Source organism: Hylobates moloch, unplaced genomic scaffold, assembly GCF_009828535.3.
Source record: "Hylobates moloch isolate HMO894 unplaced genomic scaffold, HMol_V3 SCAFFOLD_19, whole genome shotgun sequence".
NCBI classification, from domain to species: domain Eukaryota; kingdom Metazoa; phylum Chordata; class Mammalia; order Primates; family Hylobatidae; genus Hylobates; species Hylobates moloch.
The window spans coordinates 5,215,196-5,229,413 of record NW_026652294.1 but is presented as its reverse complement, the minus strand read 5'-3'; the positions used below and the strand labels follow the sequence as shown (position 1 = coordinate 5,229,413).

At 50.2% G+C, this 14,218-nt stretch overlaps 2 protein-coding genes across 3 annotated transcripts in view; one reads left to right on the top strand and one right to left on the bottom strand.

The window, feature by feature from the left end:
• The window catches only part of RSPH14 (radial spoke head 14 homolog), an 86,987-nt gene that overhangs the window by 10,966 nt on the left and 61,803 nt on the right, over nt 1–14,218 (top strand). For both annotated transcript variants that reach the window (XM_032139424.2, XM_058431360.1), the window contains exon 4: nt 1,924–2,042. In XM_032139424.2, coding sequence (XP_031995315.1) covers nt 1,924–2,042 — 119 coding nt within the window. The remainder of the gene's footprint in view (nt 1–1,923; nt 2,043–14,218) is intronic.
• The window catches only part of GNAZ (G protein subunit alpha z), a 54,364-nt gene continuing 50,874 nt past the window's right edge, over nt 10,729–14,218 (bottom strand). The window contains exon 3 of the mRNA XM_032139423.2: nt 10,729–12,666. Within this exon, the coding sequence (XP_031995314.1) occupies nt 12,322–12,666 (345 nt within the window). The 3' untranslated portion in view covers nt 10,729–12,321. The remainder of the gene's footprint in view (nt 12,667–14,218) is intronic.

The following is a 14,218-nucleotide window of genomic DNA, read 5'->3' as shown; positions in this document are numbered from 1 at the left end:
ATATTATATATATTAATATATTATATATATAATATATCCATATATAATTAATAAATATTTATTATAATTATATAATAAAAGTGGCATTTACTTATAATAAATGCTGCAGTGGTATTTATTATTTTATTTATAATAAATACCACAGCTGGTTGGGCACTTCCTGTGGGCACTTGGCTGAGGGGTTCGCACATGCATTCTCATTCATTCCTGAACCCAGCACTCAGAGACGTGACCTCAGAAGGCCTCTTTCAGATGCATTCAGGCCCAGCAGTCAGTTGGTTAATCAAAAGAAATGATTACAAAGCAAGGAACTGAAGAAATGGTTTCCTTTAAATGGTTCATTTTAACCCAAAACACAAATGATAAGGCATTCACCAATCCCCACGTGGGACCCAGGCTTTTTGTTGGATATGAGACCACTGGTTGGTGTTTCCTATCATACTTTTTTTTGCTTAAACCATACTCATAACATCATCTGATTTGCAGCTTTGGTTTCTTTAAAATAGAGCAAGAACTCAAAGACATTAATGAAATAACCTGTATGCAAAACCCTTCTAGACTCTTTTTATTTATTTATTTTTATTTATTTATTTACTTATTTGAGACAGAGTCTCGCTCTGTCACCCAGGCTGGAGTGCAGTTGCATGATCTTGGCTCACTGCAAGCTCCGCCTCCCAGGTTCATGCCATTCTCCCGCCTTAGCCTCCAGAGTAGCTGGACTACAGGCGCCCGCCACCACACCCGGCCAATTTTTTTTTTTTTTTTTGTATTTTTAGTACAGATGGGGTTTCACTGTGTTAGCCAGGATGGTCTCGATCTCCTGACCTAGTGATCCGCCCGCCTTGGCCTTCCAAAGTTCTGGGATTACAGGCGTGAGCCACTGCGCCTGGCCTAGAATCTTTTTATTTTTTAAGAGACAAGGTCTAGCTCTGTCATCCATGCTGGAGTTTAGTGGCATGATCCTAGCTCACTGCAGCCTTAAACTCCTAGGCTCAAATGATCCTCCCACCTTAGCCTACTGAGTAGCTGGGAACACAGGCACACACCACCATGCCTGGCTAACTTTTAACATTTTAGTAGGGACTGGGTCTCACCATGTTGCCCAGGCTGGTCTTGAACTCCTGGCCCAAGTGATTCTACCACCTTAGTCTCCCAAAGCACTGGGATTAGGTGTGAGCCATCTAGAGTCTTTTACAATCATCTCTTTTTTTGTCTTTTTTGAGACAGTCTCATTCTGTCACCCAGGCTGGAGGGCAGTGGTGCAGTCGCAGCTCACTGCAACCTCTGCTTCCTGGGCACAAGTGATCTTGTGCCTCAGCCTTCTGAGTAGCTGGGATTACAGGCATGTGCTACCAAGCCTGGCTGATTTTTTATATTTCTAGTAGAGATGGGGTTTTGCCATGTTGGCCAGGCTGGTCTCGAACTCCTGACCTCAAGTCATCTATCCGCCTAGGTCTCCTAAGGTGCTGGGATTACAAGTGTGAGCCACTGCGCCCAGCCAGTCATCTCATTTTTTTTTGGTTGGGGGTGGGGGCTCAATTTTGAGTCCTTCCAAAGCATTCAACTTTTTCTCATAAGAAAATTTGAAAAAGAAAATCCTCTTCTCATCTAATTGGCTTGCCTAATATTTACTGAGCTTATGTAATGATAACAACAAGCATAACTGGTGTACATAGATGTGGAGGCAAGGGAGACCAGAAGAACAAGGGGCCAAGGTGGGCTGGGCCTGCTGAGCTCACTCCCCTGGAGGTTCAGGTGAGATGGATCATGCACCTGTAGCCTTTGTCTGCTCCCACAAAGCCAGAGGAATGTGGTCTACCCCAGATAGCATGGATCAGACTCCAGCAGGGACCCTGACTCTTCTAATTTGAGCCTCTCAGGGCATGGTCTCACTTATGTCACTGTCCACCCTTCCTTCCCTAGATACGCCTTTCTAGAGCACGACATCGTCCTTGCCCTGTCCTTCCTGCTGAATGACCCCAGCCCAGTCTGCCGGGGGAACCTGTACAAGGCATACATGCAGCTGGTCCAGGTGCCTAGAGGTAGGCTCGCGTCCTGCACACAGATCTGCCGGGCACTCAAGTTGTCCGTCGGTCTCCTCTCCAGGTCACATATGTACCAGGGTGTAGATTGTCAACTTTTTATTAAATTACAACGTACATATTAGAAAAGCACATATCCGCTGGGTGTGATGGCTCACACCTGTAATCCCAGCACTTTGGGAGGCCGAGGCAGGCAGATCACGAGGTCAGGAGTTCGACAGCAGCCTGGCCAATATGGTGAAACCCTGTCTCTACTAAAAATACAAAAATTAGCTGGGCGTGGTGGTATGCGCCTGTAATCCCAGCTACTCAGGAGGCTGAGGCAGAAGAATCGCTTGAAACCAGGAGGCGGAGGTTGCAGTGGGCCAAGATTGCACCATTGCACTCTAGCCCAGACGACAGTGCGAGACTCTGTCTTAAGACAAAAAAAAAAAAAAAAAAAAAAAAAAAAAGAAAGAAAAAAGAAAAGCACAAATCCTAAACGAACATTTGGTCAAATTGTTCTGAGTGAACATGTGGTGTAACTGCCACCCCAGTCAAGACATGTAGAGTATTTACCACCTCTCCAGAAACTTCCCACATGCCCATACTGGGTATTACCTTTACCAATGATAAATGGTATCTTCGATTTATAAGACCATAGATGATGCCCCTTTTAAAACTTTACATAAATGGAAACATCCAGCTTGGAATATCTTGCTTGTAGCTACTTTTGCTTAACGTTTTATTTCTGAGATTTACATGTGGGGTGTATTACTGATTTTTGCTGGTTTATGCTGGAGTATTTACACTATGTGAGTATACAACAGTTTACTTACCCATTCCAATGGACATCTGAATTGTTTCTAGCTTATGGCTACCAAGAATAGAGTGGCTGTAAACACTCTTATAAATGTCTTTTGATGGACATGTATATGCATTTATTTTGAAACATACTTAAGAAGAGAATGGCTGGCCTGGGTAAGATTACGTTCAGCTTTTAGAAGGTACTACCCAATGGTTTTGTAAAATATTTGCATCTGCACATGCCATGTCCCAGCTACCCAAGAGGCTAAAGCAGGTGTATTGCTTGAGCCTAGGAGTTCTAGGCTGTAGTGCCCTATGCCAGTCGGGTGTCCACAGTGTTTGGCATCAATATGGTGACCTCCTGAGATGGGGGGACCACCAGGTTGCCTAAGGAGGGGTGAACCAGCCCAGATCAGAAACAAAGCAGGTCAAAACTCCTGTGCTGATCAGAAATGGGACTGCACCTATGAATAACCACTGCACTCCAGCCTGAGCAACGTAGCAAGATCCTGTCTCTAAAAAAAAATAAATAAAATATTTGTACCAATTTATACTTCCACTAGCAGTATATGAGAGTTCCAGGTGATTTACATCCTCATCAATCATAGATTTTTTATGTCTTTTTATTTTAGCTATTTTGGTGGGTGTGTAGTAGTATCTCATTTTGGTTTTAATTTATATTTCCCTGATGATTAAAAGGGGATGTCCTGTAAATGTTTTCTTTTGTGAAATGCCATAGCACACATTTAAGGGATAAAGAAGGCTTGTCCCAAAGGCAATGTTGCATACAGTTTCTGTCCCACTGGCCCTGCTGACTAGATGGGGAGTCCAGGGTAACAGCTACCCAATACCACAGCTCAAGAGTTAAGATTTATGGCAGATTGATACCTGCCCGGTCACATGATGCAATGAGTATTTTTAGACGAGGGAATCATTTCAAGGGCCATGATAGGAGGCCTTGAAGGGGATACCTTAGCTCAAGGTGGACAAACAGATGTTGTAGCTCAGGAGTCAGTTGAACCTGGATTCCCTCTGCCCTTCCCCTCACTCCCTGTGTGCACTGGACAGGTTATTTCCCATGTCTAAAGTACCTGCCTCAGAGGCCAGAAATGAGGTTGAAGTGGAAACGTTGGCCTGGTGTATAGCTCAGCGTCCTGCCCAAGGACGGAGTGCAAACATTCAAGGCCAGGTGTGAGCATTCCCTGGGTTAAGGCTCAGAGAGAAATGACTACGGGATCATGTGCAGATAGGCAGGCCCAACAGAGCGGAGCCCGTGAGGGTTTAGGATTGTTGCTTGGCCCCTGAAGCACATCTTCTTCCAGCTGATCTGGGCTGGGAGTTGAGCACGCTAGGCCTGTGGTTTTTTAAAAACACCACCGTGCCCCTGGTCCTCTCCCAGGCCACCAGGATCAGTCTCTGGGGGTGGGACCCTGCACACATATTTCTGAAAATGCACCTTGAATGACAGTCATGTGTGCCCCAGGGTTGAGAGCTCCTGGGGTATTAGGGTGATCCACAGGGGACCAGTGCTGGGTTGAGCTAAATTAATGCCCTGTGCTCACCATGCAGGAACCTGAGGAATAAGCGAAGGTCTTGTCCCCTCATTCTTGGAGTGTGGAGAGAGGGGACTTGCTGCTCTCAACCAGTCCTCTTACAATGATTGTGACCTATTTAAAGCATTCAGAGAAATACAGAGATGGTGATAAGGAACATTGGATACCACCAGCCAGCTTTGCCAAATCTTTACATTCTACATCCATATTTTATACTTGCTTGAAATTTTTATTTGAAGAAATCATAGGTACAGTCCAAGCACCCTGTGAACCTCCCCCCACCCAGAGCACTCTTCCTCCTGCCTTTCCTTGAGCCACCAATAATCTGGTGACTATGTCCCCAAAATGCATATCTTTATATTTTACCACAGATATAATTACATACGGACTATATATAATCTTGCTTTGCATGTTTTAAAACTATGTAAGTGGATCTCGCTGTATGTATCCCTCTACTACTTCCAAAACCTTAAAAAACCTAAATAACATTAGAGATTTATAGAAATTTTGAGATGAATCCATGTTGCGCCACTGGCTGTATTTCATTCATTTCCATCACTGCACACTGTTCCAGTGTTTGAATGTATCACGATACACTCACCCATCCCAGGCTGGCAGGCTTGTTGGTTGTTTGTACTCCTGTACTGCAGAAGGACTGTGCCGTGGCTGTTGCTGCCCAGGGCTTCCTGGTACCCTGGAAGAAGAGTCCCCTAGAGCCTCTGCCAGGGAGGGCATCGCTGGGCCAGGGAGAATGTGTGTTTGCCTTCAGCGTTGCTGGATATTGCAACTGCTTCTAGCCCAGCCTCTGGCCTCCAGAGAGCCTGGGGCATATCCCAGCCTGATGGATGTGCTATGGTGTTTCACTGTGATATGGCTTTACTGTCCCTGTCCTGGTGAGAGGAAACATCTTCCCTCTGCCTGACACCTCCTCAGATTCCTCTCCTACCCAGTGCCTCTGGAGAGAGTGTGTTCATTCTGTTGCTGAGTTGTTTTTCCATTTCTGATTGATTTGAAGGAGTGTGTAATTTATCCTGGACTCCAACCCTTTGTCGGTTACCTACATTGCAAATATCATTTCAAACCAGGCTGTTTTCTGGGCTTCTCACTGTGCCTTTGTTGATTCACTGGTACAGCAGTCTTTCTTTCTTTCTTTCTTTCTTTCCTTCTTTCTTTCTTTCTTTCTTTCTTTCTTTCTTTCTTTCTTTCTTTCTTTCTTTCTTTCTTTTTCTCTTTCTTTCTTTCTCTTTCTTTCTTCTTTCTTTCTTTCTTCTTTCTTTCTTTTTCTCCCTTTCTTTCTTTCTCTCCCTTTCTTTCTTTCTTTCTATTTTTCTTTTTCTTTCTTTCTCTCCCTTTCTTTCCCTTTCTTTCTTTTTCTTTCTTTCTCTTTCTCTCTTTGTCTCTTTCTCTTTCTTCCCCTTCCTTCCTTCCTTCCTTCCTTCCTTCCTTCTTTTCTGAGATGGAGTCTCACTCTGTCACCCAGGCTGTACTGCAGTGGCATGATCTCAGCTCACTGCAAACTCCACCTCCCAGGTTCAAGTGATTCTCCTGCCTCAGCCTCCCGAGTAGCTGGGATTACAGGCATGCGCCACCATGCCCAGCTAATTTTTGTATTTTTAGTAGAGATGGGGTTTCACTATGTTGGCCAAGCTGGTCTTGAACTCCTGACTTCATGATCCTCACACCTCGGGCTCCCAAAGTGCTGGGATTACAGGCATGAGCCACCGCTCCCAGCCTTAGCAGTTTTTCATTTGAATAATGTAGTCAATTTCATGATTTTTTTTTCCTCTGGGCTTTGTTTTTTTTTTGAGTGCCATGTAAGAAAATCTTTCTTTACCCTGACTCATGAAGATATTCTGCCATATTTTCTTCTAAAATGTACGAGTTTGCTTTTCCCCATCTCCTCCTCTTGTCTTTTTCTGCAGTCCACAAACACTGGGTGTGCCATTAGGAGTACGGGACTGTGGTACTGACAAGCTCACGAACAGAATCCTCAGTGAGGGTCAGGGTGGGGAGCCTGGGCCCTTCATCGCAGGGTTTACTGAGTACTGCTCATGACCTGTGAAGGGCCCAGAAGGGAGGCCTGGGACACTAGCTATGCAGGGGACAGTTGGACAATGAGCAGAGGGAGGAAGAGAAGGAGACAATGTGGCGGATGCCCAGGAGATCTGTTCTGGGGGTACACTGAGTGCTGTGGCCTCTGGATTAGCGAGTGTGACTGTGCCCCAGGTGGTGTCCTTCATGGGCCTCCAAGTGGGGGGCCTGGGGGGTGGCGAGGGCATCTATTTCAGTGGCTCTGTTCTTACCAGCGTGTGACCTTGGGCAGTACCATCACCTGTGGGAGCGTGGATGTCACCTGTGTGTCCTAGCTGGGACAGTCTCTGAGCAGGGCTTAGCTGGCTCCCAGTGAATGCTGGTGGCCATTGGTATGGTTTCCTATCAGTGGCCACACTGGAAGGCCGTTTTCACCATGGTACCCTCTGCACCTGGCAGGGTGCCTGGCATGTGGCTAGTGCTCAACAAATACTGGCTGTTTAGTAGGTTTTATGTCATACTTTAAAGGATCAATTGCTGGTTGTCTTCTTGCTACAGTTCACTTACCTGCTTGCGCATTCCTTCATTCTTTTGACAGTATGTGTTGGGCCCCTGCTTTGTTCTGGCCACTGTGCCTCAGTTTCTTCCTCTGTGTCATGGTGTCTGTGGGAGAGTGGTTTCAGAATCCTTGCTCTGGCCAGGTCTGACTTGCATGATTTCCCAGAATAACCAGGAGGGGGCACCCCAGGACTGAGGATTGTCCCAGGTGGGCCCTGGCCCTGCAGGGGCCCTGGGCCCAAGCTGCTGCGCTCAGCCACAGGTAGTGGTGGCTCCCCATTCCTGTAAGTTCCTTCCAGGCTAGCTTATCATGCCCCGTGGTGGTGCCGTGTCAGGAGAGGAGAAACTAGGATTGTAGAGACAGATGCCACACACAGGCTGCCAGCCCAGGCTCCCTGCCAGCTGGGCCCTGAGTGACGCACAGGGTCTGCTTCTGCTCCCCAGTCCGATGAGAGGGGGAGGCCTGGCAGGCCAGGAACCAAGAGGCCAGAGTGTGACCATCATTCCTGCTAAGTCCAGGAATGGGGTAGAACCCCATGAGAAAACAGGTCTCATTTTGTGGGAGAGAGACTTCTGTGGCTGAAATTGACAATTCTTCTCTAATCAGATTTTGGGGTGCAGTTGAACAGCTCAGGGTCCCCCGGAAGTATCCCTCTACCATCCCACTGGTCCTGACTGGGCACACTTGTGAGTCTGTTCTGGCCCTGCCTCCAGCCACCCTCTCCTTGTGCCAGGCTCTGAGACCCCAGCCCAGCTTTAGCAGCAGCATGATGGGGCCTGTTCTGACCCTGACTCCACACGTGTGCAGCCTGGGGGTGGTGGAGACGGATGACCCTCCCAGCCGGGGGAGAGCACCAGCCTAGGAGGAGGAGGGAGGCAGCAAGGATGTGCCTGGGCCCTGCCTCTGGAAATTGGCTCTTTGACCTCGGAAAGGAGCAGAACTGGGCTTGGGAAGGGGAGGGTGCCGCGGGTGAAATGTCTGGATGCAGTTTGATCCAAGTCATTTGGGGGTGCAGGGGACATCCCTGGAGTCATAGCATCTAGGCTAGGGAGAAATCTGGGGGTCTACAGCTATACCACCCAAAATGCACCCAATCTCATCTGAACCCCAGGTACGTGGGCTGCTGGAGAAGCAAAGTAGGTGCTTCCACTGCAGTGAGTGGTATGTCTCATTCCAGGCTAGTGGCCTTGGGTGGGCCACCACCGCACCCTGTCCCTCTTCAGCAGCCACCCGTGGACACCCACCTTCCTTTGATGGACCCAGAGCAGCCCCCTCCTCCTCCTGCCCTTGATGCCACAGGGTGAGGGGTGGAGGCCAGCTGCCCTAGAGGAGCAGGCCCTTTTCTGTCTTGCTTGACCTCAGGGTGGGGTGCACCAGAACCCCAGGCACATCCTCGGCCTGACAGTCTTTGGTGGGTAGTTGTACCCCATTCCTGGACTTAGCAGGAATGATGGTCACCGATAAGGACACTCTGGCCTCTTGGTTCCCGGCCGGTCAGGCCTCCCCCTCTCGTCAGGCTCATCTGGGTGAGGTGAGTGTCCAGGGCGAGGTCTAGCCTCAGCGTTGCCTCAAGTCCTCATGGTGCAGTGCAGCCCTTCCTGGCACTGTCCGCTGAGCCAGATGGACCATTTGTTCTGGACGGCTGATGTTGGAAGTAGGGTGCCAGGGCCTGTGGCCACTGTGGGGATCTGGGGAATGTGGACAGAGTAAAGCCCCTCAGGTCCTGGCCTGGTGGGGTCACATTGTGTGATGCTAGTAAGTCATCGCCTCTCCTGGTCTCTGCTTCCACTTCTGTAGAATGGAATCAAGCATCTTGACTTCCCGTGACTGTGCCCCCCAGTGAGCAGTCACTGAGGAGAGCTGGGATTATCATGACCACTGTTGTTGACCCATTGCACCACCAGGGTGACCACATGGGCTGTAGGTGAGGATGGCAATATCCCACAGGGAGCCACATGATGGTGGGTCCTGGGAAAGGAGGCTGGGGCTGCGTGAAGTAGGACAAGGCGGAATTAGTCACCTGCAGTGGGCAGGGCTGGCCCAGCCGTCCCCAGGTCCTCCCCTTCAGGCACCCTGCCACCTGCTCTAGCCTCCTCTCACCAGCTGCCTTGGTGAGTCCTGGTGCTTACCTCCCCTTGGCTAAGACTCCTGGACCCTCCCAGCTCAGCATGCGCCTTCTCTGTGGGGCATTGTTTCGAGGAACGAGGTGGGTCAGAGGTGCTGGCCTTGAGCTGCTCAATGGAGTTTCCAACACCCCTTCCCACTTGACACTGGAGCCCTGGCAGATGGAATGCAGGGAAGGAGGAGACTTCCAAGAAGCCGCCCAGGTGACTTTGAGCTGTGAGGATGGGGAAGGACATGCCAGGCAAAGGGATCATTGGGGGCGAGAGCGGAACAAGGCAGGCTCAGGAGGAGAACCAGTGCAGGTGAACTGCAGGGGAGGACGGAGCCGGAGAGGTCGACTGCGCCTGAGGTTTCTCTGCAGCCTGTGGGGGAACTGGAGACTCCTGACTAGGTTCTGGGAACCGGGAGAAACCACCCTCCAGGGAAGGCCTCCTCTGATCTTTGCACACATTAGGAAGGGAGGTTTAATCCCTTTCTCCCTTTAGCCATGTATTTTTAGATTAAAGATGCTCACGGCGAAATTACTGCTCTTTTCACAGTTGGCATTAAAAGCACAAAATAAGTCTCAATGATTTTAAGTCACACGTTATTTCTTCAGAAACAAAAGCCCCTCTGGGTTCTGGCTGTTTGGTGACGTAGGAAGGTGTGAAGGGAGTCCCTGCGTGGGCTTAGGAGTAGGGATGGGGCGGTGACAGTGCCAGGGCTGCGTGCGTATCTGCGCATGTGTGCATGTGCTTGTGTGCATGCATGCGTGTGTGTGCCTGCCGACCCCCCACTTTGCTTGAGGTCCTGCTTTGAGGAGGAGGCTGCAGGGTGGTTCTGTGCTGCTCCCTGTAGGCTTCCATCCTGTGCAGGTGCTGAGCCAGGCGAGGACTCCAGCAGCAGGAAAGATGAGCATCTCTGCTCCTCCAGGGGGAGCAACAGCTCCCTGGCCTGGTGAATCCTGGCTTGACTGCCCTGACCTCAGGCACCTTTCCTCATCTGTAAAATGGGCACCTCTGGCAACCTGCTGAGGTGGGGTGTTACATAAAATCATTAGTGAGGAGCCCGGCTCCGTGGCTGGTTCGCAGCAGGCCCTCAGTGAATGCATTCCGTTGACTTCTGATCGGCACTTTTCCACTATATCCAGATACCTCTAACCACACAAGCCAGTCAGCGAGCATTGCATGCTCAGGGACCCCTCCTCCCCAAAACCCTACAAGGTTTGCCCTACACTACTGGGGGCACAGTCACCCTCCAGGCCCTCAGGGCACCTCTTCCACTCTGCAGGAGGCCTCTGACCTTGGCCGAGGTGTCCACATGGTGAGAGGGGTCCAGGGTATGGCACAGCCTGGGTCAGTGTTGGGTGGGGTCTTGGGGGCAGCGGGAGGGGCAGGAGTCATCATCACCCCCAAACCTCCACACCAGGACTGCATGGACCTGGCAGGTTTCCCCTCTTTGCAGTTTCTTTCCTCTCGTGATGTTTATTCTTGATGTTCATCGCAAAATGACTCTACCTAAATGTGTGGAGGTATAGGGGTGGGGTTTGGAATATGGGACCTCAGAATGGAGGTGTCTCCGGCTAACCTCCCAGATGGCATCAAGTCCAGCCACAGGTCAGCTACATACACAGCACACACGGACAATGCTGGGCTCCATTCAGGGTATTTTATTTTCTTAAAGTAGACAACCTTTGACTTTCATCCAATCACCAGCTTCTCTTTCCCCCGTACATCTCTTCACGTCCTTGGCTGTGATTCTGCACACTGACCTCGGACACACAGCTGCTGCACGGAGAGAGGGAGGGAGATCTGGCAAGGGCTCCGGCAGTGCCTCTCCTCTCTGTGGCGCAGTTCGTATTTACACATGGCCCTTGGCGAACGTCCTTTCAACGCAGTTGCCCATAGGCCCTGGGACAGGAAGGCCCAGATCAGGGTCCCAGCAGGGCCTCCCTCAGGCCACAACGCTGGCTGTGCCTTCACAGGAGTCAGAGCATTTCCAGCCAGTCTCAGGCGCGGGGCATGCCGGGACCAGGGGCGCCACCCCTTGCTCCCCTTCCTTCACTCAGCAAAGCCACAAATAATTTACTCTTTAAATACCAAGACACTTAGCTATTGTTCATTTGCTCCCAGGTGAAAGAACCTTCTTTAAATACGTCGTGTTTATTGTCTTAAATAAAAACAAAGCAGAAAACCCCACCATTAACAAGAGGACACTGCAGAGGCTTATGTACAACACGTGTCCCGCGAGGCTGGCGCAGGACTGCCACTCACTCCAAAATTTCTTTGGAGCAGAGAGACAGAATCGTCCAGATAACAACTTTTACACTCAGCAAGCCAGACACAAAAAAGACCACCTGAAAAAAAATATGTTTTGAAAATCTGCATTTAAAAAAGAATACTCAACCGCATTTGAAATTTTCTGGATTTTTTTTTTCTGCGAAACACCACGAGATTTGGCCAAAAAAAAAACAAAAAACAAAAAAGAATGTCAGAGAAGGAAAACTAGGTTTTGATTTATAAAACATCAGACTAGTAGAAGAAAAGCTGGAATCCCAGCTGGCCTAGTTTGAAATAAATCGTGCCACTCGTTTTGTTGTATTGGTTTTTGCTGCATATTTTGAAGCTGTTTTTTAAAAAGAGCTGTGAGTGGCTGGAGGTCTGGTTAGTGCTGTCACCCGGCTCCCTAAGGTCCCGGGTCCAGAATGAAAGTGGTGCTGAGCAGCTGTGTGCAGGCCAGCAGGGAAGGTGCACAGACCCTGCACTGGTCCTCCCTCTTGGTCAGTGGCAAGGTCCCTAGGCCAGAGCTCGGGCAGTGAGCTGGCCCTCCTCCAGGCGACAGGGGTGCAGTTGGCCTACCTCACCTCAGCCCTGCTGCCCATCCCTAACAATCCAATGCAGACCCCTAAGTGGAGTGGGGCCAACTCAGGAAGGCAAAGTGAAGGGGCAGGATGGGCTTGTAGTGACCTTGTGACAGCTTCTCAAGTCTTCAAGAGACCTCGACATTTTAGAGGATTTTGCCATCTCCAGATGTGTGTGTGTGCATGTGTGTGTGTCTATCTACCTAGCAATCTATCCATAAATATTTATGTTTGCAGAAATGTGGGGCCAAGGAGGAAGAGGCCAAGGGGTGGGGGACATTCTTCAGGCCCCCTGTTTTCTGCCCTTGGATTGGGCCTCTCTAGCACGCGTTGGGGCATGACACCCCGTGGGTTTCACCATAGGCAGGCGGGCCCGGGCCCGGCTCCTCAGCAAAGGCCAATGTACTTGAGATTGTTCTGTATGATGACGTCTGTCACTGCGTCAAAGACAAACTGGATGTTACTGGTGTCGGTGGCGCAGGTGAAGTGGGAGTAGATCTCCTTGGTCTCCTTGTTGCGGTTCAGGTCTTCGAACTGCCGCTGGATGTAGACGGCAGCCTCCTCATACGTGTTCTGGCCCTTGTACTCGGGGAAGCAGATGGTGAGCGGGATGCGGCGGATCTTCTCTGCCAGCAGGTCCTTCTTGTTCAGGAAGAGGATGAGTGAAGTGTTGATGAACCAGTTGTTGTTGCAGATGGAGTCAAAGAGGCGCAAGCTCTCTGCCATCCGACTCTGGGGAAAGGAAAGTACTGGCGTTAATCAGGTCCGCAGCAGGCAGAGACAGACCCTAGACCTGCAGCCCTGCTGGAGGAAGCCCTTGCTAGGGTCTCCAGCCCAAGGCTGGTCCCTGCAACAGCACCTCCTTCTGCTGGGGAAGCCCAGGTTAAATGTCTTCACCCACCTCCCACGGAAATAGCCAGCACCACCCTCCTTGCCTGTGGCAAGTGCTTGGAAGATGTTCTCTTGACCCTTTTGGGTCTCTCCTCTGGGTGCCAGTGATCTCAACATATAGCTTTGGGGCTACAGCTGTGCCAAGCACAGCCTCCTAAGCCGCTGGACACCTCCAGATCCGAGGACCCCCCAGTCTTCCCACTGCCCATCCACGGGCTGCCCCACACCTGTACAAGGAAGGCCATCTTCTACAGGAGCCCCCGTCACATCACAGCTCCCCCCATGCAGGCGCTGGCAGCCTTGTGCCCTATCTGGGTTCTGGCCCAGTCCTTCAAAACACCGATCCTTCTGTGTGGTACCATCGGACACTAGGAAGTCTGTGAGGGAGCAGCCTTCACTTCTGTAACCAAAGTCTCCAGTTCTCGAGAGCTGGGAAGGAAACATCAGCCAGGGGCCAGGCTCCTCTCCTGCCCTCCAGCTGTGGGCACTCCCACCAGCTGCTGTGGGGCATCTGGCACGGCCTCTCTGCCCAGGCAGGACCCTGGCATCCTGGGCAGAGCTCTCAGTATATGCAGAGGACAGGAGTGTGGTGGCCAGGAAGTGGCAGCGACCACAACGGAGTGTGGCACCTGTCCGCTCCTCAATTCTCTTCTGAGAACCTTCCATGTGTTATAGTCAGGGCTCTGGGCTTTTAAGAAGCATGATGCTCTTGTCTGACTCCCCAGTTCACCACTTTCCTGCAAAATGAATACATTCTAACTTCTAAAAAAATAAAATAAAATAAAAGGAGTAACTACCTGGAATTGCTGCTGGCAAAAGCTACCCTTGCTTCTAAGATAAACTCAATGAGCAAAATATCAAAAATCTGGAACCAGTCTGGCTTAGATCTGATGCTTTGGATTTAAGAACTTTTCTGGCCGGGCGCCGTGGCTCATGCCTGTAATCCCAGCACTTTAGGAGGCTGAGGCAGGTGGATCACGAGGTCAGGAGTTCAAGACCGGCCTGGCCAACATAGTGAAACCTCATCTCTACTAAAAATACAACAACAACAAAAAAAATTAGCTGGGCATGGTGGCAGGCACCTGTAATCCCAGCTCCGTGGGAGGCTGGGGCAGGAGAATCACTTGAACCTGGGAGGTGGAGGTTGCAGTGAGCCGAGATCACGCCACTGCACTCCAGTCTGGGCGACACAGTGAGACTCTGTCTCAAAAATAAAAAAAAAAATTAAAAAAAAAAAGGAACTTTTCTGACTAGACTACATCACCAGTGACCATGGTAATGCAAGTGGTAACTGCAGCTGGTGGCGATGACTCAGGCACGAAGCAACAGCATCACCAGTGACTGCAGTGACAACGACGCTGGTAACCACAGCTGGACATGAGCTGCCGGCCTG